The sequence below is a fragment of the Eptesicus fuscus genome, chromosome 2 (assembly GCF_027574615.1).
Source record: "Eptesicus fuscus isolate TK198812 chromosome 2, DD_ASM_mEF_20220401, whole genome shotgun sequence".
Classification (NCBI taxonomy): Eukaryota; Metazoa; Chordata; class Mammalia; order Chiroptera; family Vespertilionidae; genus Eptesicus; species Eptesicus fuscus.
In genome coordinates, this window is record NC_072474.1 from 115,652,131 (window position 1) to 115,676,659 (window position 24,529).

The 24,529-nt window shown below is 67.8% G+C and overlaps 1 protein-coding gene across 1 annotated transcript; it reads left to right on the forward strand.

Annotated features, from left to right (window-relative positions):
• The first annotated feature begins 2,921 nt into the window (after nt 1–2,921).
• CPZ (carboxypeptidase Z) lies at nt 2,922–22,929 on the forward strand. The gene is made up of 11 exons (XM_028159680.2): nt 2,922–2,997; nt 6,604–6,636; nt 7,582–7,956; nt 9,658–9,870; nt 13,432–13,628; nt 14,448–14,609; nt 14,900–15,058; nt 16,684–16,819; nt 18,456–18,595; nt 21,761–21,860; nt 22,498–22,929. The coding sequence occupies exons 1-11, from the start codon at nt 2,922–2,924 to the stop codon at nt 22,854–22,856; spliced, it is 1,950 nt and encodes a 649-aa protein (XP_028015481.2). The 3' UTR covers nt 22,857–22,929.
• The last annotated feature ends 1,600 nt before the right edge of the window (nt 22,930–24,529 follow it).

A 24,529-nucleotide genomic window follows, 5' to 3' on the forward strand; every position in this document is an offset into this window, starting at 1 on the left:
ATGGGTCACGTGGACGCTGTCGCCCTCCCTACGGCCACGCGAGCCTCTGGGTCACGGTCCCGAGAGGGTCAAGAGCGTTCCAGCTGCGGGCAGGGCCCGGGCATCGGGGGGCAGCGGCCAGGAGGGGGGTCCTCCCTCCCCAGCTCAGCCACGCGCCCAGCCCTGGGGAGTGAGAGAGGGCTGCTCCCCTGGGCCACAGCAGTGTCCTCGGGGGCCCTGGTGGCTGAGGGCGCTGCCACTGTTGCCCAGTGGACCCGGGGCGTGTCCGGGGCTGTGCACACCCGTCTCTGTCATTGTTCAGGGCCAGGAGGGGCGGGGGGCATGTCACAGGCCTGGTGCCCAGGGGCGTGTGGAGGGTGAGCAGATGCATGAGTGCACAGTCCCTCCTGCGTCCTGCCCGCCAGGCTGTGCCCTGCAGCAGGGCGGGCACGATCGGGCCAGCAGGGGCGGGGGCTTCTGAGGGGCCCCGTGGATCCCACCCAAGGGCCGGGTGAGACGGTGCTCGCCAGGCAGTAGCTCTGTCTGTCCGTCCCTCCAGCTGCTCGGCTGCTTTGCCTGATTCTTTAATGGCCCCGCCCCCGCAGGGCGTAGGTAAGTGGTTATAAGACGTGACTCAAACGCGGGAAATTATGGCCTGGGAACTAGGCATGTGTGGCAGGAGGTGGTTTTTAAAAGTTAAACAAAAAGTCCAACCCCAGGCAGGTCACTGGAAGGTCCTTCCCGTCCTCCCCTGGGCGTGGCTCCTGGTGTGAGACTGAGGCGCCGTCACTGCCTGGCTCCTGGGGGCAGGGGGCCGGGAGCCCCAGCGCTCGCCAAGCAGGGTGTGGTCTCCCTTGTCCGGAACCCCAGAGCCGGGCTGTGACACTCCTTCCGGGGGGGGGGGGAGGGGGAGGGGGGGAGCGTGCCCGTTGCCGGGCGGGGCCCTGAGCTGGCACAGCCGTGCCATGTCCACGCTCCCAGCCTTAGTCCAGTCCTGGGCCGTGTGCACCCGGGCAGCGCCTGGGGGAAGAGACACTTTTGTGAGGGGTGACTGCTTCTCTTCCATTTGCCCTCTCTGAAGCCTCCACGGAATTTTCTAGAAGACCACGCAGGCACCGCGGCCCCAGGGAGGTGCTGCGAGTTGTGTCCGCGCTGGGCGTTCTAGGACACCCTCCGCCGCTGTGGCTCCCGCGCTGTGCGGCCGGCCGCTGGGCGTGCGGTCTTCTCTGAATCTGAAAGACGCTTCATGTGAACTTAACTGTCTTTCAAAGCAGCGCCGTGTCCCAAGGACCCGTGAGCCGGAAACATCGACTCAGAGGCTCTGGGTTTCTGTGCGAAGGGGACAGGCTGGCTTTGCCGGAGCCCGAGGCCGGCTGCGCCGTTGCTGGAAAGCGAGGCCCACTGAGCTCCCCGATGGACAGACCAGGCCGCCCGCGGGCAGGGGCTCCCGCTCCCGCTCCCCCACTGCCTCGGCCCCACCAGCAGCACCAGCGGGGCTCCCCGCGGGGCTGCGGGGCTGACGCAGTCTCGGCGGTGCCCAGTGGCGGTGCCCAGCGGCGGAGCGCGTGGATGAGTGACGCACGGCGCAGTGACGGCCGTGCTTTGCCCTGAACGTGCGGCTGGTCCACGGGCGGCCACCGTGGGCTCACCGCCCGGCCCCCCGTGGCGGATGGTGGTGTGGGTCCCGGACACCCGGACTCTGGAGGCGCTGAGATGGCAGCTGGAGTCCAGGAGGTCGAAGGCCTTCCCCTCCGCCTTCTCCACAGCAGGTCCCGCACCGCACCCAGCCTCGGGCTGCGTGGCAGCTGAGGGCACAGCTGGTGAAGGAAGCCCACGGGCGATGGCTCCGGGGACCGCTGGGCGTGACACGGGCTCGGCCTCGCCGTCTGGCCGGCCTTGTCCTCGGGGCTCAGGCATGCGCACGCCTGGCACACTGGCTGCCGAGGCTGCGGGGCTGTGAGCAGGGCCGGCAGGCAGGTGTGTGCACATCTGGACGGCAGAGTCAATCCCCGGCCAGATCCATGGAGGGGCTTCAAAGGCCCTGGGAGGCGGGGGGCTCCGGGCAGACAGCGAGTGGGGGTCCCCCTTTCCCTTACCTTGTGGCCACGGGTCCTGGACCCCCTCCTCCCAGGCCCCTCTGGCCTCCTCCCAGATGGCTGGGGTGATGCAGGCATGGGCAGGGGGAGGGGAGGCAGGTGGGAGGGGAGAACAGGGCGCATGGAGTTGGAGGCCGGCCTGTCTGTGTGGGCTCTCTGGCCCTTCACATCGCCCCCCTCATCTGGGGGGAGGGAGAAGGGGAGACGCACCCCAGTGAGCCTTGTGCCACCCCCTGGACCAGCCATCGTCCCCTCGGTGCCCAGAGCTGGTCCCCCCCCAACCCCAGTTTCACTGAATCCCCGGTGCCAGGCCGGGGGCCCTGCTGGTCGCCAACCAGGGGCGCTGCTCCCCAGGTGCGGAGCGAGGCCAGGCTCCGAGGTGCAAGCAGCCCAGGCCACAGGGGAGCCCCCCCCCTCCGCCTTCTGGGACCTCACCCCCCTCCCCTCCGCCCCCCACACCCTGGCAGGTGGGGAAGGTGGGGAAGCGGGCGGCCATTCCCTCCCTCCCTCAGGGGGTGGAGCCAGAGCTGGGACTGGCCGGGCTCGCGCAGCTGGGGTCTGAGCGCCCCCACTGGCCCAGGCATGGGATTCAGGCAGGACCCGCAGTGACGGGGAGTCAGCTCCCAATCTGGCAGGTAGGAGGCTGGACACTGAACCCAGAGGGGCGCCCGTCCCCGGGGGCGGGACAATCCGTGGAGGGCCTGGCTGGTCCCTCCTCCGCCCCCTCCCCGCGGTCCTGGCGCCTGGTTGTAACCCGACTCCGCTCGCTCGCTCGTGGGGGGCGGGAGCGAGCGCTGTGCCCGTCCTGTCCCAGCTGTAGTGCCACATCACGCGCCCGCGCCCACCATGCTGCTGCTGCTCCCAGCCGCGCTGGCGGTCGCCGCCGCCTGGCCCGGGTGCGAGCCCGCCTGGGACCCTGCCGGTAAGGCTGGACCGCGCGCCCTGGGGGGACAGGGCGCCCAGGAACCCCTCCCCCACCGGCACGACCAGGGCCCAGGGTAACTCCAGTGGGCGGCCATGGCCTTGGACTGGTGGTCTGCCCAGGAGCGGCACCTCGAGGCTGGACCCCAGGGTGGAGCGCCCGCAGCTGGGGGCAGCGGAGGGACACTGTACCCCACGTGGGGTCCTCTGGTCAGGCACAGCGGAGGGGCGCCCTGCAGGTGGGGCCGAAGGAGCCTGAGCCAGGACTTTGTGGGGGTAGGGAAGGGAGGCCGTCAGAGTCGGTCCTTCCAGGAAGGGGGCGGCCTCGGGGCCTGCTCGGCTGTGATGTGGCCGGACAACCGCAGGAAGTGGGCGCACCGCGCCTGGGGGATCCCATGCTAGGGGAGGGTTGGGAAGGGGTGGGGGCTTCTGGGAGGCTCTGGTCAGGGGGGGGGGATCCAGGGACCCCCTAGGGTGTGTGTCTGCCTGTGAATGGCCTGAGGGTGTGGGTTGTGCGGGAGTTTGGGGTCCTGGCCACACCCCCCTCCTGGAGTGGGCCTGTTCCCTCCTGCATCCAGTCCACTGTCCTCCAGGCCTGGTCAGCAGCAGACATCCGTGCCCCCAGGAGGCAGGGGTCCTCTGGGGTCAGGGTTTGAGGGTGTCAGATGCAGAATCTCTCCAGGGCCGAGGCAGGTGGATGTCTGAGAACTGGCTGCACCTGCAGAGTGAGCATGCACCTGGAGTGGGCGTGCACCTGGAGTGGGCGAGCACCTGGAGTGGGCGTGCACCTGGAGTGGGCGAGCACCTGGAGTGGGCGTGCACCTGGAGTGGGCGAGCACCTGGAGTGGGCGTGCACCTGGAGTGGGCGAGCACCTGGAGTGGGCGTGCACCTGGAGTGGGCGTGCACCTGGAGTGGTTGTGCACCTGGAGTGGGTGTGCACCTGGAGTGGGTGTGCACCTGGAGTGGGTGTGCACCTGGAGTGGGCGTGCACCTGGAGTGGGTGTGCACCTGGAGTGGGCGTGCACCTGGAGTGGGTGTGCACCTGGAGTGGGCGTGCACCTGGATGGTTGTGCACCTGGAGTGGGTGTGCACCTGGAGTGGGCGTGCACCTGGAGTGGGTGTGCACCTGGAGTGGGCGTGCACCTGGAGTGGGCGTGCACCTGGAGTGGGCGTGCACCTGGAGTGGGCGAGCACCTGGAGTGGGCGTGCACCTGGAGTGGGCGTGCACCTGGATGGTTGTGCACCTGGAGTGGGCGTGCACCTGGAGTGGTTGTGCACCTGGAGTGGGCGTGCACCTGGAGTGGGCGTGCACCTGGTGTGGGCGTGCACCTGGAGTGGGCGAGCACCTGGAGTGGGCGTGCACCTGGAGTGGGCGTGCACCTGGAGTGGGCGTGCACCTGGAGTGGTTGTGCACCTGGAGTGGGCGTGCACCTGGAGTGGGCGTGCACCTGGAGTGGGCGAGCACCTGGTGTGGGCGTGCACCTGGAGTGGGCGTGCACCTGGAGTGGGCGAGCACCTGGAGTGGGCGTGCACCTGGAGTGGGCGAGCACCTGGAGTGGGCGTGCACCTGGAGTGGGCGTGCACCTGGAGTGGGCGAGCACCTGGAGTGGGCGTGCACCTGGAGTGGGCGTGCACCTGGATGGTTGTGCACCTGGATGGTTGTGCACCTTGAGTGGGCGAGCACCTGGAGTGGGCGTGCACCTGGATGGTTGTGCACCTGGATGGTTGTGCACCTTGAGTGGGCGTGCACCTGGAGTGGGCGAGCACCTGGAGTGGGCGTGCACCTGGATGGTTGTGCACCTTGAGTGGGCGTGCACCTGGAGTGGGCGTGCACCTGGAGTGGGCGTGCACCTTGAGTGGGCGTGCACCTGGAGTGGGCGTGCACCTGCCCAGTGAATGTGCCAGGAGCAACCATGCCTCAGCCTGGACATTCTCTCCCCTCTGGCCGGAGCCCTCACCTCTTCCCTCCCCCTCCTTTCTGCAGAAAGACCCGGCCAGCCAGGGTGTGAAGCACACAGGTGTGTGTGTGTGTGTGCATGTGAGTGTGCCTGTTTACACACAAGTGTGCATGCGGGTGCGGATAGGACGTGCACAGTGCCTGAACCCCTAGGCGATGTCTGGAATCATAGGTCCTCCTTCTGGGAAGCGTTCTCTGACCTGCCTTCCCAGGGGGACTGCAACCCCCCTCCGGACATGGACCCACAGCCCCCTCCTTCCTCTGGCATCAGTGCCCCTTCCAGACCCGCCCTCCTTGCCGTGTGGACTCCGGAAGCCGCTGCCGTGCCCAGCTGCAGGCGGGCCTGGGGAGGCCGGGCAGTCGAACCCGGGCTCCCATATCCACGACGGAGCCGTCCCCCTCTCCCGTGCCCGAGGGCTCAGGCCAGCCCAGACCCTTCTGTCCCCCCGCTCTCTCCCTGGCCTGGTGGAGGCCTCCAGGTCGCCATGGGGAACTGGGGTCTGAGGAGACTCCATGCTCCTCGGGACCCGGCGGGTCTGGGCTCAGACTCTGACTCCTCCACTCGCTGTGTGGCTTGGCCGCTGGCTGGACCTCTCTGACCCCGTTCCGTTCTCTCACGTGCTGAGGCGGCCCTGGCAGGAGGGGTAACCCAGCTCGGTCTGTAGGGCAGCCCCGGCCCGGCCCATCCCTCGTGGAAGAAACGCTGACACCTCGTGGTCGAGAGGCGTAACGGTTCGTGTGGCCCAGAGCCTCCGACGTGCTGGCTGGCCGGTCACATGTAACTTCCATTTCTAGTGGCCACACTCAGGACAGGGGAAGGGAGCTCTGACTACGCTGAGCTTACCCAGGGTCGGCGAGGGCACAGGGTTAGGTCGCGGCCTTCTCCCCTGGTCCGAGCCTCCTCTGCACCCACACTCCCTCCTCTTTCCTGCTGCCCCCCACTCCCCCTCCCTCCCAGGACTCCTGTCTGGGCTAAGTCCACCCCAATTTCCGTCCCTGGAGTCAGGCCTTCCCGCCTGGCCCCGCAGACCGCTCTGACGGGCTCGCAGGTGGCGCTGCTGCGGCTGGTGGTACAGGCCTTCCCGGGGTCTCGCTGTTGGGTCCACGTGTCTGGGCCTCGAGGGGGCCTGTGAGCCCCTAAATACTGTGTGTTCTCCGAGAAGAGGCCCCCGCCCCGGGAAGCGGAATAACGCCGCACCTGCCGAGTGCTCTGGAGGGCAGGGAGCCGGCGCCCCGACCCCCGGGGACCCCGACTCCCGTGGGGTGGGCGGGCCCCTGGCTAGATGTTCGGGAGTTTTGTGAACGTGATGCGCAGCCTCGGAGGCTGGAAGGTGGCGTGAAGGGGGTGTTGGCTCCGGGCGCAGCGGGCGGACGCTGGGCAGGCCCTGTCCTCGGGGGGCAGGTTTGCCAGACGCTGCTGGGCTTGGGGATCCCCTCACGCCCTGGCTGTGCACCTTCCTGGACCCTGTGGCTCGGTGTCCGCCCCTGTGCACTGCGGGTGGCGGGGCGGGGCCGCCGGGGGCCGGGGGGCTGTGAGGACTGAGATGCTGCCTGAGGGGCCAGCGTGGGGCGGGCCCGGCCAGCACCAGCTTTAGGGGGTGACTGACGGCAGGATCCGCACCCCTAACCAAGCTGCCTTCCCTTTGCAGGCGGCTGCCACCGGCCGTCGGCCACAGACAGCGGTACGTACGTGGGCTGCCCCCATGTTTGTGTGTGGGAGCGAGGCAGACCCCCGGCCCCATCGAAGCATTTAAAGAGCCAAACCCATGGCTCTGACGGGTAATGAGTAACGTGGCCCATTAACCACATCCAGGCGCTTCCTAAGCGGCTAGAAACGAGACCCCAGGGACAAGGGAGGGCCTCGCCCTGGGCTGGGCCCCCGCCAGGCCCGGCTCCTGCAGGCCGGCCCCTCACCGCCGGCCCCTCACCGCCGGCCCCTCACCGCCGGCCCCTCACCGCCGGCCCGGGTGGGCTGCACACGCTGGGCCCAGCCTTCGGGTGTGCACTCAGCACCAGCCCCTCGTCCCGGGTCCCGGGTCGCAGCCCCGCCCGCACCTGCTGAGCCGGGGCTGGGAGGAACCGCCCCCTCTGGGCTTCCTCCCAGCACACCGAGGAGGGTGCCGTCTCCTGATGGCTGGAAGGTCACGCGGGGTCTCCTGTATCTGAAGGGAGAACAGACGTCTCTCCACGTCTCCCCTGCCCGATCGGATCCGCTGTCTTCCAGGCGGAGGGACTGGGCCTTTTCTTTAAAGCCGGAAACGGCTGTCTCTTTATGGCAGTGGGCGGCGTGCCCGAAGGCGGCAAACCCTCGGCAAGGCTGGCTCTCCCGCTCCCATTTCACAGATGTGGAAGCTGAGGCCCAGAGCGGCCGCCCGGCTTGCTCAGTAGTGAGCGGCAGAGCCAGTTGGCGTCAGGAGCCTTCCCTGCCCTCCCCCCCACCCCGGCCCCCGTCCGGCTTCCTCTGAAGAAGGCCTCGCCCCGGCCCCTCTCAGGCCAGCCTGCTGGGCCCCTCAGTGTGGGCCTGGCCTCGGCAGGGCGGGGGGGTGGTCTGCTTGGGCTGACAGATGGCGGTGTGGGTCCTTCTGGTCCTCCTGGGAGGGAGTGACCTGTGACCCCTGCTCCCCCAGCCACGTGCGTGGACCTGCAGCTCCGGACCTGCAGCGATGCCGCCTACAACCGGACGGCCTTCCCCACGCCCCTGGCGCACCGGTCCCGGGAGGCCGTGGAGGCCAGCCCCGAGTACGTGCTGCTCGGCGTGCTGCACCACCTGCTCGAGGGCCAGTGCAACCCCGACCTGCGGCTGCTGGGCTGCGCCGTGCTGGCCCCGCGCTGCGAGGGCGGCCGGGCGCCCAGGCCCTGCCGGCGCGTCTGCGAGGGCCTGCGGGAGGCCTGCCTGCCCGCCTTCGACGCCATCGACATGGCCTGGCCCTACTTCCTCGACTGCGGCCGCTACTTCGGGGACGAGGAGGAGGGCTGCTACGACCCCCTGGAGCAGCTGCGAGGTGAGCGGGGCCGGCGGGGCGGGTGTCCCCCCGGGGCTGAGCCGTCAGGTGTGCAGGGGGCCCAACAGGACAGCTGAGCAGAGGGCGGCGGGCTTCAGCGGGGCCGGCCGAGCAGGAGTGCAGGCTGGCGTGGGGAGGGCGTGACCCTGCAGGCCTGCGAGGCAACGCCCGTCACTGCCTGAGGCGGACCCTGAAAGATGGCACAGAGGATGCTATCCGGCCGTGGAAGTGGGGTCCTCGGGACCCGCGGGCTGAAGGCAGCTGTGGGAGGGCCTGCGGAGATGGGCTTTGGCTCCTCGTGTGGACACAGCAGAGGGGGAGTGGGCAGCCCTGGGCGCTGGTGAGCACTCTTCTCAGGAGCTGGGAGAGGAAGTCCTGGGGGGCTTCCCGGCTGTGGTGCTGAGGGGGAGGAGCTAAAGCTCCGCTGCCACGGAGGTGCTCTCTGTGCCGCCGGCCAGATGCCCTCGTCACACGTGGCCCCTGAGCTTGGAGTGTGGCTGACGGCGGAGGCTCTGAGTCTTTATTTTATTTTAACCGATTTAAGCTGAAGCATGAGTAGCCCCGCGCGGCCAGTGCGTGCCGCTGGGCGTGCAGGACATCTGCTTCTGGCCTCGGTGCTCACGCCACGAAGGCCACGGTGAGGCCTGTGGCCTGGGGCCGAGTGCTGGCCACCACCCCCGCGTGCAGGTGACAAGGTGGGGGATGGCGGCAGGTGAGGCCCCGCCGCTGGGTGGACGGACCGTGAGCACCTGCTGGGGGGCTCGTGCTGGGATGTGGAGGGCAGGCTGCACCGGGGCTGCCCAGAGCCTGGGTCCCAGCTCTGCCCTCCCTGCCGAGGGGCTCAGCGCGCCCCGGAGCTGCCCCGTGGGGTCCCTTCGCCAGGGGCTGCCCTGCAGGAAGGAGCAGGTCCCTGGGCAGCGCTGGGTGTGCAGAGGCAGGGACGCCCCGAGGCGGTGGGCGGGGCGGGGACCAGAGAAGGAAGCCAGACGCCCCGAGGGAGGGCCGGCGCCTGCCCGGAAGCCCGGGGACTTGGCCTGAACGGGATTATTTTGGGACAACTCCCCACCAAAAGGCCAGTTCCGCCCACTTTCTTCCTCCTCCAAACCATTCTGAGCGGAAGCAAAACCTCAGGGAAGGGAGACTCAGGGAGAAGCCCTCACCATTAGCGCTCCCGGGATCAGCCCGCAGGGACCCGCGTGGGCAGGGGGTCACAGGGGGGTCACAGCGGGTGGGGTCACAGGGGGTCACAGCGGGTGGGTCACAGCGGGTGGGGTCACAGGGGGGTCACAGCGGGTGGGGTCACAGCTGGGGGGTCACAGGGGGGTCACAGCAGGTGCTCCTGGGAAGCGGACGCACAGCCAGAGGCTGCAGGACAAGCAGCAGGTGTCCCGGGAGAGGGTGCTGGGTCGCCGTCCTCCGTGCTCTGTTCTGGAACATTTCCCAAGTAGTGACTCGTCCCTGCATTCGCAGCAGCGGCCCCGTGTGCTTTCCACGCCTGCGGCGCCGTCTGGCTGTGGCCGCTGAGAACTAGGGGGTCTTCACTCAACACAGCAGACTGGCCAGCGTGCGCTGGGGTTGGGGTGTGAGGGCCTGGAGCGTCCCGGCCCCCGGCAGCCCTGGGTTCGGGCTGGGCAGACAGAGCCGCGTGGGGGGGGGGGGGGCGCAGCCAGGCCGAGGCTGACCCGCACCCGCTCTCCCCAGGGGGCCTGGATGAGGGGGAGGCGCTGCCGACCGGGCTGCCGCTGACCTTCGTGGACTTCAGCCACCACTCCTACGCCCAGATGGTGCGCGTGCTGAGGCGGACGGCGGCCCGCTGCTCCCACGTCGCCAAGACCTACAGCATCGGGCGCAGCTTCGACGGCCGGGAGCTGCTGGTCATCGAGTTCTCGGCCCGCCCGGGCCAGCACGAGCTGAGTAAGCACTGCCACTGCCGGGCGCCCCCCGTGAGGCCGGCGTGAGCCAGCCTGCGGGGAAGGACTCGGGGTGCACACGCCTTGGGGTGTACATGTCGGGGCCCAGGAGTCTAACCAGAGCCCCGATGTTTGGGGGACAGGGTCGGGGCGGAGGCTCAGGGCTCTGCTTGGTGCGAGGGGGGTGGGGTGGGGCGCAGGGCCACATCCCACAGACACGGGGAGCCCTGAGTGATGTCGTCGCGGGGACCAAAGGGGACGAGCAGGGAGAAGCGGAGGCGGCTCCGGCGGCTGCAGGCACCTGGCCCGGTGTCTCCAGGGAACCGGCCGCTCTGTGCGCTGTGCTGTTTGCGACTGTGCCCCGCCCCAGGCAGGTGTGTGCAGCGCCCCCCGCCACCCCCCCCCCCCCCCCCCGGCCCCGTGCGGCGGCTCGGAGAACACAATTCACAGAACGTGCGAGCACGCCCCTCTTCCACTTTAGAACCCACGTCCATGTTCCCTCGCATCAGCCTCGAGGGCCTGTGGGTTTTCTGTTCACCCTCGTCCGAGAATATTTTCCCATTGATTTTTTTTTTTAGAGAGAGTGGAAGGGACGGGGAGAGACAGAGAGAGAGAAACATCGATGGGAGAGAGACACATTGATTGGTTGCCTCCCACATGTGCCCTGACCAGGGCCAGGGATCAAGCCTGCAGCCGAGGTACGTGCCCTTGACCGGAATCGAACCGGGACCCTTTAGTCCGAGGGCGGACACGCTACCCACTGCGCCACCCCGGCCAGGGCTGAAGGCCCTGCTTTGAGACGACGGAGAATCACATGGAAAACGCCACATTTTATCCCCCTCTGCAGGGTGGGGACCCTGTCCTGCCCAGGGCCGTTTGGATTTTGTAACATCACTCCCGGGCCTACACAATTATCCGCTTAGACTCAGCCTGCTCCATTTGGTCAAACATTTAATTAACTCCCCCCAATGCCCTGGCAGGGCCAGACCACAGCATCCCGAGGGCCTTATACGGCCCGTGGGCCGGATGTCCCCGCCCCTGCTGTAGAGCTTTGTCCTTTAGGGCAAAGTCAGAGTTCACTGCCCACCAGCTGGAGGGCAGGAGTTCACTCCCCATCATGACGGACAAAGGGCCACTCAGGCCGGGAGCTCGGGCGCTGAGGAAATGACCACGGGACTGAGTTTCCGGGGCAGGCCCAGGACAGGGCAGTGGGCCAGGGGTGGGGCTGGGGGACGGCCTGGGAATCGGGGCGTTTCTAGCAAAGGCTCCGCCCCAGGCTAGGCAGCCTGCTCCCAGTGAGCGAGGTGACGGCGGACCCACCCCCCCACCCCCCACCCCCGGGCACTGCGCGCATCGAGCACAGCGCCTGGTCCCGGCCTCCTCGGGGGCGTGTGAGAGGGGCCCTCAGCTCGTCTGTCCCCTGACCAGGGAGTCCGCGGGAGCGGGCGGCAGACCCCACTCAGCCTTGGTCCTTATAAGTTACTGAAAAACACCCCCCATCTCAGCCGAGCAGCCCCGGCCCCTTTGCTGCGCTGCCACCCTCAGCCCAGCTTTCATCCTATACCTATAGGCTCGGGCAGCCGAACAGGGTCAGAGGTCATGCAGCCCGAGCCTCCAATGCCCACCCTGCCCCTCCCCTCCAGCGTTGGGGTGTGGGTGAGGGTGCCCCTGTGCAGGCGGCCGGGGAACATGACCGTGGGAAAGCCCGGCCCTCTACCCTCTGCACTCGGAGGACCTGAGGGTTTGCTCCCACAGCCCAAGGCCTGGCCGCACACAGCCAGGAGGGAGCCACCATTTTCCAGATGAGCTACGTGAGGGTCAGAGAGCAGTGGCTTGCCCAAGGTCCCACAGCTAGTGAGGCTGCCAGGCTCCTGGTCTACCTTTTCCCAGCATTCATCCATCCACCCACCCATCCACCCCTTCATCCATCCACCCATCCATCTACCCATCCATCCACCCACTCACCTACCCACCCACCTTTTCATCCATCCACCCATCCATCCACACACCCATCCACCCCTTCATCCATCCACCCATCCATCTACCCATCCATCCACCCACTCACCCATCCATCCATCCATCCCACCCATCCACCCACCCACCCACCCCCCCCATCCATCCATCCATCCACCCATCCACCCACTCACCCATCCACCCATCCACTCACCCATCCACCCCTTCATCCATCCACCCCTTCATCCATCCACCCATCCATCTACCCATCCATCCACCCACTCACCCATCCACCCATCTATCCACCCCTTCATCCATCCACCCACCACCCATCCACCCACCCATCCACCCACCCATCCATCCATCTACCCATCCATGTATCCACCCACTCACCCATCCACCCATCCATCCACCCACCAGCCCATCCATCCATCCATCCATCCATCCATCCATCCACCCATCCATCCATCCACCCATCCATCCACCCATCCATCCATTCACCCATCCATCCAACCATCCATCCATTCACCCATCCATCCACCCACCAATCCATCCATCCATCCATCCATCCATCCATCCATCCATCCATCTATCCACCCATCCACCCACACACCCATCTATCCACCCCTTCATCCATCCACCCACCCATCCATCCATTCACCTATCCATCCACCTACCCATCCATCCACCCACCCATCCATCCATTCACCTATCCATCCACCTACCCAACCATTCATCCACCCATCCATCCACCCCTTCATCCATCCACCCACCTACCCATCCACCCATCCATCCATCCACCTGTCCATCCACCCACCCAACCATCCATCTGTCCATCCACCCACCCAACCATCCATCTACCCATCCATGTATCCACCCACTCATCCATCCATCCACCCATCCATCCATTCATCCATCCAACCATCCATCCATTCATCCATCCACCGATCCATTTATTCACTCACCCATTCATCCACCCACCCATCCATTCATCCACACATTCATCCACCCACCTGTTCATCCATTCACCCATCCATCCACTCACCCACCTGTTCATCCATCCATTCATTCATCCACCTACCCATCCATCTGCCAATCCACCCATCTGCTCATCTATCCATCTGTCCACCTGTTCATCCATCCATTTTTCTGCCTATGCACCCATCCATTCACCCACCCATCCAACATCCATTTATTAATCCATTCATCCACCCATTTACCTACCCACTCACCTTCCTTCCTTCCTTCCTTCCTTCCTTCCTTCCTTCCTTCCTTCCTTCCTTCCTTCCATCCTTCCTTCCATCCTTCCTTCCTTCCTCCTCCTTCTTTTCATCTTACCCATCACTCACTGGCTGTCTGCCTGCTCACTAAGCACCCATGCATACCAAACTAAAGCATGGCTGTCAGTGACATTCGTACAGACAGTGCTGCCGTATGTCGTTAACTAATGTCCTCAATTCGTCGTGCTGCTCATTAGGGCTAGACAGAGTGATGACCCCAACGAGACCTCGTTAGCCATGGAGATACCGGGGCCAAAACAAGTCTGAGTGGGTCCCAGAACATGGCCACCCCGCCACGGGCCCACAGGCTGAGGCGTCACGTGTCCCCCCAGTGGAGCCCGAGGTGAAGCTCATCGGCAACATCCACGGCAACGAGGTGGCGGGCCGGGAGATGCTCATATACCTGGCGCAGTACCTGTGCTCCGAGTACCTGCTGGGCAGCGCCCGCATCCAGCGCCTGCTCAACACCACCCGCATCCACCTGCTGCCCTCCATGAACCCAGACGGCTACGAGGTGGCGGCCGCCGAGGTGAGCACGCATCCGGCGGCCCATCCATCGCCAGCAGTCGGGGCGGGGGGCGGGGTCTGTGCACCCGGGCTGGGGGACGGGAATTCAGCCGGCGGCAGCATCGGCGGGTCCTGCTCGGGCAGAGCATTCGATGGCGTGGCGCAGAGGTGATGCGCTCCGGGGAGAACGGAAGACGAGAAAGGGGGTCGAGAGGGCAAGTGCGCTGGCTGGAGGCTGTGGCTCTCGGACCTGCAGGAGGGGGAGCAGTGCACAGCGGTGGGGGGTTGGGGGGCACTCCAGGCAGGGGAAGCAGCCAGTGCCGGGCCCTGAGGTTGAGGGTCAGCAAGGAGGCCGGGTGGGAGGGGCCGGAGAGAGGGCAGAGGTCAAGCGTGGACATGCTCCCAAGTTCATCACGTAAACCAGAGAGAAGCCACAGCGCCTCCAGAGGAGCAGGGTGGGGTGCTGGCCCCAGCTGAGGGTCTGTGTTTCCGGGGGGGCCTGTGGTTTGGGGTGGCCTGTGTTTGGGGGGGACTGTGTTTGGGGGGCCTGTGTTTGGGGGGCCTGTGTTTAGGGGGGCCTGTGTTTAGGGGGGCCTGTGTTTGGGGGGGCCTGTGTTTAGGGGGGCCTGTGTTTGGGGGGGCCTGTGTTTGGGGGGGCCTGTGTTTAGGGGGGCCTGTGTTTGGGAGGCCTCTGTTTAGGGGGGCCTGTGTTTGGGGGGGCCTGTGTTTAGGGGGGCCTGTGTTTGGGGGGGCCTGTGTTTGGGGGGGCCTGTGTTTGGGGGGCCTGTGTTTAGGGGGGCCTGTGTTTAGGGGGCCTGTGTTTGGGGGGGCCTGTGTTCAGGGTGCTGGCTACAACGGGTGGACGAGCGGAAGGCAGAACGCACAGAACCTGGACCTGAACCGCAACTTCCCCGACCTGACCTCCGAGTTCTACCGCCTCGCCTCGACCCGCGGCACGCGCCCCGACCACCTGGCCATCCCCCCGCACTACTGGTGGGGTAAGGTAGGAGCGCCGCCCGCCCGCCCAGGTGACACACGGGGGGGGGGGGGGGTCTCAGTGTCGCCAGGACCTCAGGGTGGTGCCTGCCCGACAGGAGGGCCTGGTGGTGACAGCCTCACCCTGGGGGACAGCTCCCCGCTGGGACCCTGCATGGAGAGCCCCGGAGCCGGGCGGGGCGCAGGGGGGGGGCGGGGGGGGCCAGAGAGCCATGCGCCTGACCCGAGCCCGAAAGGCCGGGTGGCCGGTGGTGGGCGGCGGTGGCCTGTCTGAGGCCGCTCCCCCCCCCCCGGCAGGTGGCCCCTGAGACGAAGGCGATCATGAAGTGGATGCGGACGGCGCCCTTCGTGCTCTCGGCCAGCCTCCACGGGGGCGACCTGGTGGTGTCCTACCCCTTCGACTTCTCCCAGCACCCCCACGAGGAGAAGATGTTCTCGCCCACGCCGGACGAGAAGGTGCGAGGCGGCGCGGGGCGGGTGGGCTGCGGCGGGCGCAGGGGAAGCTGCGGGGCGAGGCCCTCGGGCTGGCCCGGTGTGGGGCCTGTGCTGAGCCGAGTCCCTGAATCAGAGCAGCCTTCCCAGTCCAGCTCCAAACCCTCCTCCAGGGAGCCTCCCGGCCCAGCGGACGCAGCCCCCCCCCCCCCCCCCTTTGTCAGTGCCCAGGCCGGAGCCTCTGGGTGGGCCCTGCGGCCACCTGCCCCCACCAGGCCCCTGGTGTTTCCTGTCCACGGGGAGGGCAGTTCCGGGAGCCGCCAGCAGAGGGCAGTGCCGCCACGCTCGCGACACCGGCCTGTGGGCCTGGCGGGTTACGGATGGGGAGGAACTCTGGCCCCAGCATCCCCTGGGCCTGGGGGCCTCCTCCTCCTGGGCCTCTCTTCCCTCCCTGGTCCTCCCCGCAGGGGCGGCTGAGGCCTGTGAGATTGACAGCCCCCCAGCCCCACAGCCCCCCTGCCTGGGTCCCTCCCCGGCCTGGCACTGGGGCTCACGGGCGGGTCTGGGAAGGGGTGGGAGTGGGTCCCTCCCTGTTCTGTGGCTGAAAATCTGCGTCGGGGGAGAGGGGCCGGGGCAGGCACTGCCTTCGCTCCTGACACGGCTGGCCCGCGGCTGGTCCTCATTAGCTCAGGTACCAACCCCTGGAGCAGCCGCCCAGGCCTGCAGGGGTGCCAGCTCTGTGCTCAGAGCCCAGTAGGTGCCCGGGCGGAAGTGGGCTCCTGGTGCCCTGGCCTCGGCTCCCCTGGGCTGTCAGAGCTCAGGGCCAACGCCTGGGGAGGCCTGGCCCCTGGGCGGCGGGAGCCCTGGGCTCTGGGCACAGTCTCTGGACCTCAGAGGCAGGAACTGAACATGTCCCCAGGGGCCGTCACCTCCTGAGTCCCCGCAGAGCCAGAACCGAGCGTCCGCCCACCAGCCAGCAGCCAGCAGCCCGCTCCTCAGCCCTGCAGCCGTGGTGGTCTCCGGCGAACCAGGTCCTAGGAGAGGCGCTGGGGAGCAGGGGAGCTGATGAGAGGCTGGCCAGGGTGTCCCAAGTCACCCCCAAACTTCCATGGCACCCCGTGGGCGAGGGCCAGGGCCTCGGGGCAGCGTTCAAGGCCCCCAGGCTGGCCAGGGCTGGCCGCTCCTCCCATCTCCCCGCCGGCCCCCGCCTGCTCCACAGGAAGGCTGCCCCTGAGCCGGGCTCCGGCCCGTGCGCCCCCCACCCCCTCGGACCCGCCCACCGCGGGATGAGCTGGCTCTACCCAGGGCCCAGGCGGAGGGCCGGGCAGGCTGCCTTCTACACGGCCCCGGCCTGGTCCTCTTTCCCTGATCCTGCCCACCATGCTCCCTCGGCCGGAGCGCCTGCGACTTCCTTTCCGGCGCCCCCCCCAGGTCGGCCTGCTGCCGGGTGTGCAGGGGCTCCGAGCTGCAGGTGCCTCCACGGGCGCCCTGAGCTTGGCCGTCCACCTCGGGCCTTCGCACACGCTGTGCCCCTGCGTGGACACTGTTCCCTGTCTCACCTGGGTTGCAGGTGTCCGTTGTGGAGGCCCCTCCATCTTCCGGGCTCTGGTCTTGGCCTTGGGGAACCTCTTTTCTGGTCTCCTTTCCAGATGTTCAAGCTGCTGGCCAGAGCCTATGCGGATGCCCACCCCGTGATGATGGACAAGTCGGAGAACAGGTGTGGGGGCAACTTCCTGAAGAGGGGCAGCATCATCAACGGGGCCGACTGGTACAGCTTCACGGGAGGTGCGGCCTGGGGCAGGGGAGGGGCGGGGCGAAGGGAGGGGCCTGAGGGGGGGTGGGGTGAAGGGAGGGGCCTGAGAGGGTGGGCGGGGCGAAGGGAGGGGCCTGAGAGGGTGGGCGGGGCGAAGGGAGGGGCCTGAGAGGGTGGGCGGGACGGAGGGGAGGGGCCTGAGAGGGTGGGCGGGGTGAAGGGAGGGGCCTGAGAGGGTGGGCGGGACGGAGGGGAGGGGCCTGAGAGGGTGGGCGGGGCAAAGGGAGGGGCCTGAGATGGTGGGCGGGGCGAAGGGAGGGGCCTGAGAGGGTGGGCGGGGCGAAGGGAGGGGCCTGAGAGGGTGGGCGGGGCAAAGGGAGGGGCCTGAGAGGGTGGGCGGGGCGAAGGGAGGGGCCTGGGCTGGGTGGGGCGAGGCTGGTGCCCTGGGCCTCAGCTTTTTCTGGGAGCTGCACTCTGGGCCGCCTGTTGGGGAGACCCCGCTCAGGGGAGGGGAGTCCTGGTTGCCGGCGGCAGGGCGGGGCCTGGGACCCCGCTGCCTTCCTGGTTAAGGGGCCGGTCCGTTACGTGGCCCCCTGGTGCGCCTGGTGCTGTTTGCCTCCGAGGTCAGCAGGGCTGCGGTGGGTAAGGGGCTCCAGGGAAGGCCTTGAGCGCTGCCGGTGCCAGTTCTGCAGGAATGCACTCACCCTCGTTCGGTGTCTCCAAAACGCAACCTGAACTGGACTCTGCACTTGTTTGTTTAAGCTGCTGAGGCCGGGGCTGGGGCTGCGCTGAGGCTGGGCACAGAGCGATGCGGGTGCACCCCACCCTGCGCCTTGAGGGCCGCGGGGCTGGGCCCACCGCCTCTGCGCTCCGCCTGCCGCCTCGGCTCGGCCACCGCACACTCGGTGTTGGTGCCATTTGGCCGATGAGGTGGCAGAGCTGGGGCGCGTCGCAAGCCTGTCCCCGTCCTGCGTGGGCGGGGGCGCTCCCCCTGCTCCCCACGCCCCGCCTTCCCTTCCTGGGCAGAGCGGCCTCGCGCCCCAGCTCCCCGGCTCGAGGGCTCCCTGACCCCGGGCTCCGAGTCCCAGTCAGGACCCTGTCATTAGGGTCTCCCAGGGGAAGCGTGGGGGGGGGGGCGCGCCGAGGGCCCTGTGGGGGGCGTGGCTGCACTGCAGGCCAGGATGCTAAGCCCCTGGCACGGCACTGGGCACGGGGCTCCCAGGAGGTGCTGACTTCCTCAGGGGGTGTCCCCTGCTCCGGGCACAGGGCTGCCCCTCAGGGCCTGGCTCAGAGGCGGTCGCCCCTCTGGCTGGAGCGGCCGGGGTGGTGGTCAGCTCGGTTGCCGGGAGCCTCCCTCTGCCCATTCGCTGGCTGCCCGGCTGCGAGGCGGCGTCCCCTAGGGAAGGAGGTGACAGGACCCCCCGGCCGCGGGCAGGACCGGGCAGGTGGATGGGCGTTGCCATCCCTGGGCCGGGCCGGGCCGGGCAGCCTGGCCACGTGTCGGGTTCTGTCCTGAGGTGGGTCCCTCACCCACGCGGGCGGCACGCCCGGCCCTGCCCTGCGGGCCCAGGGCCTGGCCTCAGCCGCTCCTCTGGGGAGCGGGGTGGTGGCCACGGCGCCCGGGAAGCGGCGCCCGCGTGGCGCTCACGGCCCGTGCCGCTGCCGCAGGCATGTCCGACTTCAACTACCTGCACAGCAACTGCTTTGAGATCACGGTGGAGCTGGGCTGCGTGAAGTTCCCCCCCGCGGAGGCGCTGTACGGCCTCTGGCAGCACAACAAGGAGCCGCTGCTGCGCTTCGTGGAGATGGTGAGCCGGCGGCTGGCCCTGGCCTGGGCCTGGGGCCGGGAGCCTGGGGGCCGGCGGCTGGCCCTGGCCTGGGGCCTGGGGCCGGGGGGCTGGGGCGGGGGCCGGGGGCCGGGGGGGCGGGGGCCGGGGGCCGGGAGCCGGGGGCCGGGGGCCTGGGGGCCGGGAGCCTGGGGGCCGGGGGCCGGGGGCCTGGGGCCGGGAGCCTGGGGGCCGGGAGCCTGGGGGCCGGGAGCCGGGGGGCGGGGGCCTGGGGCCGGGAGCCTGGGGGCCTGGGGCCGGGGGCCTGGGGGGGGCCCGGGGGCCAGGGGCCGGGAGCCTGGGGCCGGGGGCCTGGGGGCCGGGGGCCTGGGGCCGGGAGCCTGGGGGCCGGAGCCGGGGGGTGATGAGACAAGGAGAGCTCGGGCAGGGGCGGGGGGCGGGCGCAGTGAGGGTCCCGATGGCCGTAGGAATGCGGGGCTGATGGCTCTGGAAGCAGGGAATCTGGTCCAGGCCTAGGGCACGCCCGCCCCTCTGACAGGAGGGCACGGGCTGGTGGGGAGCAGCAGGCTCTGAGAGAAACTCCATGGCCCAGAGGCCATGGGGTGGTGTGGGTGGGTGTGGGTGGTGGGTGGTGGTGGTGTGGGTGGTGGGTGTGGGCGGTGGGCGGTAGGTGGTGTGGGTGGTGGGTGGTGTGGGTGGTGGGTGTGGGTGGTGGGTGGTGGTGGTGTGGGTGGTGGGTGTGGGCGGTGGGCGGTGGGTGGTGTGGGTGGTGGGTGTGGGTGGTGGGTGTGGGTGGTGGGTAGTAGGTGGTGGGTGGTGGGTGGTGGGTGTGGGTGGTGGTGGTGGGTGTGGGTGGTGGGTGTGGGTGGTGGGTGGTGGGTGGTGGGTGTGGGTGGTGGGTGGTGGGTGTGGGTGGTGGGTAGTAGGTGGTGGGTGGTGGGTGTGGGTGGTGGTGGTGGTGGTGGGTGTGGGTGTGGGTGGTGGTGGTGGGTGTGGGTGGTGGGTGTGGGTGGTGGGTGGTGGGTGTGGGTGGTGGTGGTGGGTGTGGGTGGTGGGTGTGGGTGGTGGGTGGTGGGTGGTGGGTGTGGGTGGTGGGTGGTGGGTGTGGGTGGTGGGTAGTAGGTGGTGGGTGGTGGGTGTGGGTGGTGGTGGTGGTGGTGGGTGTGGGTGTGGGTGGTGGTGGTGGGTGTGGGTGGTGGGTGTGGGTGGTGGGTGGTGGGTGTGGGTGGTGGGTAGTAGGTGGTGGGTGGTGGGTGTGGGTGGTGGTGGTGGTGGTGGGTGTGGGTGTGGGTGGTGGGTGGTGGGTGTGGGTGTGGGTAGTAGGTGGTGGGTGGTGGGTGGTGAACAGCGCTTTACAGAGTCCCCCACGCCTGGCATCGGTGCTGACACCATCCTAGGCAGCAGACAGTGCCACTTACAGGCGGAGGTGGGCTGCTGGGCCCGGCGCCTCCTGTCCCTGCCCTCAGCGGCTGAGTGACAGCAGGAGGAGAGCGGGGGATGGGCCTGGCGCCCACTGTCCCCGGCCGCTGCCCAGAGCGTGAACTCAGGCCCCGATGCCCAGTCCTGTCCATGATCTCCTCCTTTCTAGAAAGAGCAGGAGCCTTGCTCCAGGCACGAGCGGGGCAGCGGCTCTAGCCGCAGGAGGAAGCAGAGATCATCGCTGGACGCTGGTCATTAGCGCGAGCTCCTGTTTTACGGCCGCCCGACCTCTGGCCGTGTGGGGCCGTCCTCATTCAATAATGGCTCGCGGCCAGACCCCGGCTCATTTCATTTTACGGCCGTCTGGTGCAAATGAGTTTTAAGGAGCCTTAAATGGCGCTGGGATGGCTCTGAGGATATTGTATGTGAAGGCTGGGGAGATGAAGATTTACTAGCGAGCGAGAGTCTGCGGGAGGCTGGGCAGCACGGCCGGGCGTGGCCGCCCCCGAGGACGACCCTCAGGAGAGCCGGGCGGCCTGCAGATAAGGATCGGCCTGTCGGGGCCCATTCAGGCCTTTTGCCCAGTGATCCTGACCAGGCCTTGGGGGTGTCTCCATCTCCGGGGGTGTGGGGCTGGGAGGGGAGGGGTGCTCACCATCGCTCCTTCCCTGCCAGAGAGCTCCAGATCCCGGTTCCTCCCCTGAGAGCAAGGACCAAACACAGCCCAGCCAGCTCAAGCTGACGCTGAATGCGGCCCTACTATGTGTCTGACCGCTGCTCTCAGGCTGCAGGGAGGAGGGCAGTCAGTGGCATTCCAGTGAGGTTGGGGCTGGGAGAGTGAGGCCCAGGTCCGTGGGACCCCCGGGGAGGCCCCTGATGTGGCCAGTCCTCAGGGAGGGCCTCCCGGAGGAAGAGGTCTATGCGCCGTGTCTGGAAGGGAGAGGAGCTGGGGCCGCTCTGCGGGGTGGGGGGTGGGGGGGCAGCCTCCTGGGAGACCAGCCTCTCGGCGCGGTTTCCGCTCCACCCCGTGGTCCCGGCCTCATGCGACGTGGCCCGTGGACCCCCGTGTTTTCAGCCGACAGAGCAGGTGCCCTCATTGTCCCCCCGAGACATGCCAGCAGGTGGGGCGGTTCTGGGAGGGGCTTTGCTTCAAGAAAGAGCCGTGTCCCAGCCTCGCCGCTGTCCCAGGGAGCCGTGGGCGTGCTGGGCCCGTGGCCACCCCGGCGCTGTCCGTATGGCTATGTGTTCTTACCCCAGCTCCCCGGCAGGCCGCGTGGCCCTGCTTTCCAGGTGGGGAGGTAGCTTGCCCAAGGTCACAGACCAGCTTGTCCAAGGTCGGAGACTGACACCAGGACCCAAATCCTGGCCCGTGACCTCCCGGTGGCCCGCGTGCCTTTAGGAACTCGACTCAGAACCCGGCCGGCTCCGGTGATGGAGGGGGGCCCGCAGGGGCTCAGCCGTGGGCAGAGGGTTCTCTGCGCGGGACCCGCAGCCGGGAACGTCCGCCGGGCGCTCTGGCGGGACTGCGGGCCGTTCGCAGACCCGGGCCGGCTGCCTGCCCCCCAGGTGGGCCCACCGGTCACCCTCCCTTCACAGATGCGGACCCCGAGGCCCAGAGAGGGGAGTGGCTCGCTCAAGTAGGCAGAGTGAGGGGTGGGCCGAGCCCACGCGAGACCCCAGGCTCCCTGGAGAGACAGAGGGGCTGGCTGGGCGGCTGGCTGGGTCTTCGCGTGGCCACACCCACACCCTCCTCTCTGGCCCCGGCAGGCGCACCGCGGCATCAAAGGTGTGGTGATGGACAAGTTCGGCAAGCCGGTCAAAAACGCCCGCATTTCAGTCAAGGGGATTCGCCACGACATCACCACAGGTGGGCGCCGTTCCGGGCCTGCGTCCTGGCCCCAGGCTCCCGGGACGACCTAACCCATCCTCCGCCCGCCTGGGCCGTGAGGGTGCGCGGACCGTCTGCTCCCCGCCAGCTTATTCCTGCGGCATTCGGCCCCGGGGACACTCCCAGGTCCTGGCTGCTCCCTGCTCCTCAGGAAACAGCTGCGGGCGAAGCCGCCTTCTCACACTCCACGGGGCCAGTGCCTCCAGCCACGGGCCTGCGCGCTCGATCCCAGAGCTTACGTCCCACTGACACACTGGCCCGTCCAGGGGGGGGCTCTGTGTCCCGGGGGTTTCACAGCGGATTTGAAAACGGTGATGCCCTGTGACGTGTTACCTGGTCCAGAGGAGGGAGCGAGGGGTCTCGGTGTGGTGTGGGGACAGAGGGTGGGGATGGTCTGTGAAGGCGTCAGAGAGGAGGCGGTGCCTCAGCAGGGTTTTGAGGGATGAATAGGAGCCTGATAGAGGGAGGAGGTGGGAAAACATTCCAGGAGGTCACCGAGGCCAGGGTAAACGTGGGGTCTCTCCGCCCTCCAGGCCAACCCCCCACTGACTCCCATCCCCCCCTCAGGGGGACTCTGAGCCCAGGTCTGAGTACATTTCCTCCTCTTGGTCAACAGCCCCGGATGGCGACTACTGGAGACTGCTGCCCCCCGGGACGCACATCGTCACTGCCCAGGCCCCTGGCTACTCCAAGGTCATCAAGAGAGTCACCATCCCCGCCCGGCTGAAGAGGGCGGGCCGCGTGGACTTCATTCTGCAGCCTCTGGGGACCGGACCCACGAAATTCCTTCAGGGGCCTCGGCGAAGCAGGCCCGGGCCCCGAGACCCGCCGGGAGGCGCGGGCCCGCACGGGGCGCCCGAGGAGGCGGGCCAGGAGCCCCGGCGGAGGCCGCCCGGGGCCGGCGGCAAGCCCTGGTGGTGGTCCTACTTCACGGCGCTGAGCCAGCACAAGCCGCGCTGGCTGCTCAAGTACTAGGTGCCGCCCGGGCCCCGGCTCCGGCTCTGTGTCCCGGCGGCACCCGGAGAGCCGCGGCCGCTTCATTAAAGCATTTTATCTCCTGACAAACCTGCTTGTGTGAGGCCCCTGCTGGGGACCAGCTGGACCCTGGCCCGGTGAGGCCCCCTGGTGGCCACTATCGGGGCTGCCATTCCGACTCGCCGGTGCGTGGTCCCAAAAGCGGGGGGCCTCTACTTTACAGAACCGAGCTCGCGGCACGCCCACGGGCACGGGCACAAGGAGAGAGGGTGGTGCCGGCCGAGCAGGTGCCGCTGGGGCTGTGTGTCTGGGAGGGGGTGGAGGTGGGATGCTGGGAGGGGGGAAAGGTCAGGTGCCTGGCTGGGGTGGGCACAGCAGGTGGCCCCTCAGGGTCAAGGCCTCAAGGGCAGGAGAACGGGCGAGAACCTAGAGCCCCGTCGGTCCCTCGAGGGCCGCGATGTGCAAGGACCAGGGAGCCCAGGCCCAGAGCCCATCCGAGCAAAGGACCACAGACTCGGGACAGAGCCCCGGGGAGAGGCGGGGGAGGGTGGAGACGCCAGAGCCACGGGCCGGGTCGAGGAGCCTGGGGGCGTTACTGGGTTCCTGGGAGCCACGGCTGCGGCTGCGGGAGCCGGCCTGGCTGGCGGGAGGGCCCTGCCCGCCCGGGGTTGCGGGTGGCTGTGGGTGGCTGTTTCAATTTCCTATCATAACCCAGAACAGGGGGCCTGGCCTGCAGGCGGGGAGAGGGAAGGTGACCTCCTGGGGGTCGCTCCCAGGCGTGAGGAGGAGAGGGGGGTGAACAGCACCCCGAGCAGCAGCAAGGCGAGGGGAAGGCAAAGGAGCCCGCGGCCCGGGAGGCGCTGAGCGTGAAGGCCTCGAGGAGTAAAATGCCGACCCCAGGCGCGGGCCTGGGCGGAGCCTCTGGCAAAGGGGAGACCAGGGATTGGGGTGCAGTGTGTGCTTAGGGAAGCGCGTGTGGGGGGCCAGGGATAAAGAGGGACTGAAGAGGGGGTGCCGAGGGGGCGCCGGGAAACGCGCCGGAAGGAAGGCGAGGTTCCTCTTCTGCCAGAGAAGGCGGAGCGGAGGGCCGCCCGCACATGGGAGAAGACATGCTGGAGAATTAAAACAATTTATGAATCGATGAAGCAATAACTCTGTGCTGTGCGCTAATCAACTTAGCCGCTGACTCTCTGAAGCCGAGTTATTAAAAAGACAAGAAGAATGGGATGAAAGCGGGATTCTGATAGGACGCACCGCTCAGAGCCACTCACCCAGGAGACGATAAAGCAGTCATCCAGTTAGAGAAATGGAATCACATCATCCACAAACTCAATTTAATAGCTTGTGTACAAAACATTTCTGACCTCAGAGATTATGCATTCTTTTTTTAAAAAAAATATATGTATATATTTTATTGATTTCAGAGAGGAAGGGAGAGGGAGAGAGAGAGAAACACCAATGATGAAAGAATAATTGATCGACTGCCTCCTGCACACCCCACACTGGGGATTGAGCCCGAAACCCAGGCATGTGCCCTGAACAGGAATCCAACCGTGACCTCCTGGTTCATAGGTCGATGCTCAACCACTGAGCCATGCCAGCCGGGTGATTATGCATTCTATCCAAGACCCCTTCAGCATTTCTCAAAACTGATAGTGTGCTTAGTTAAAAAG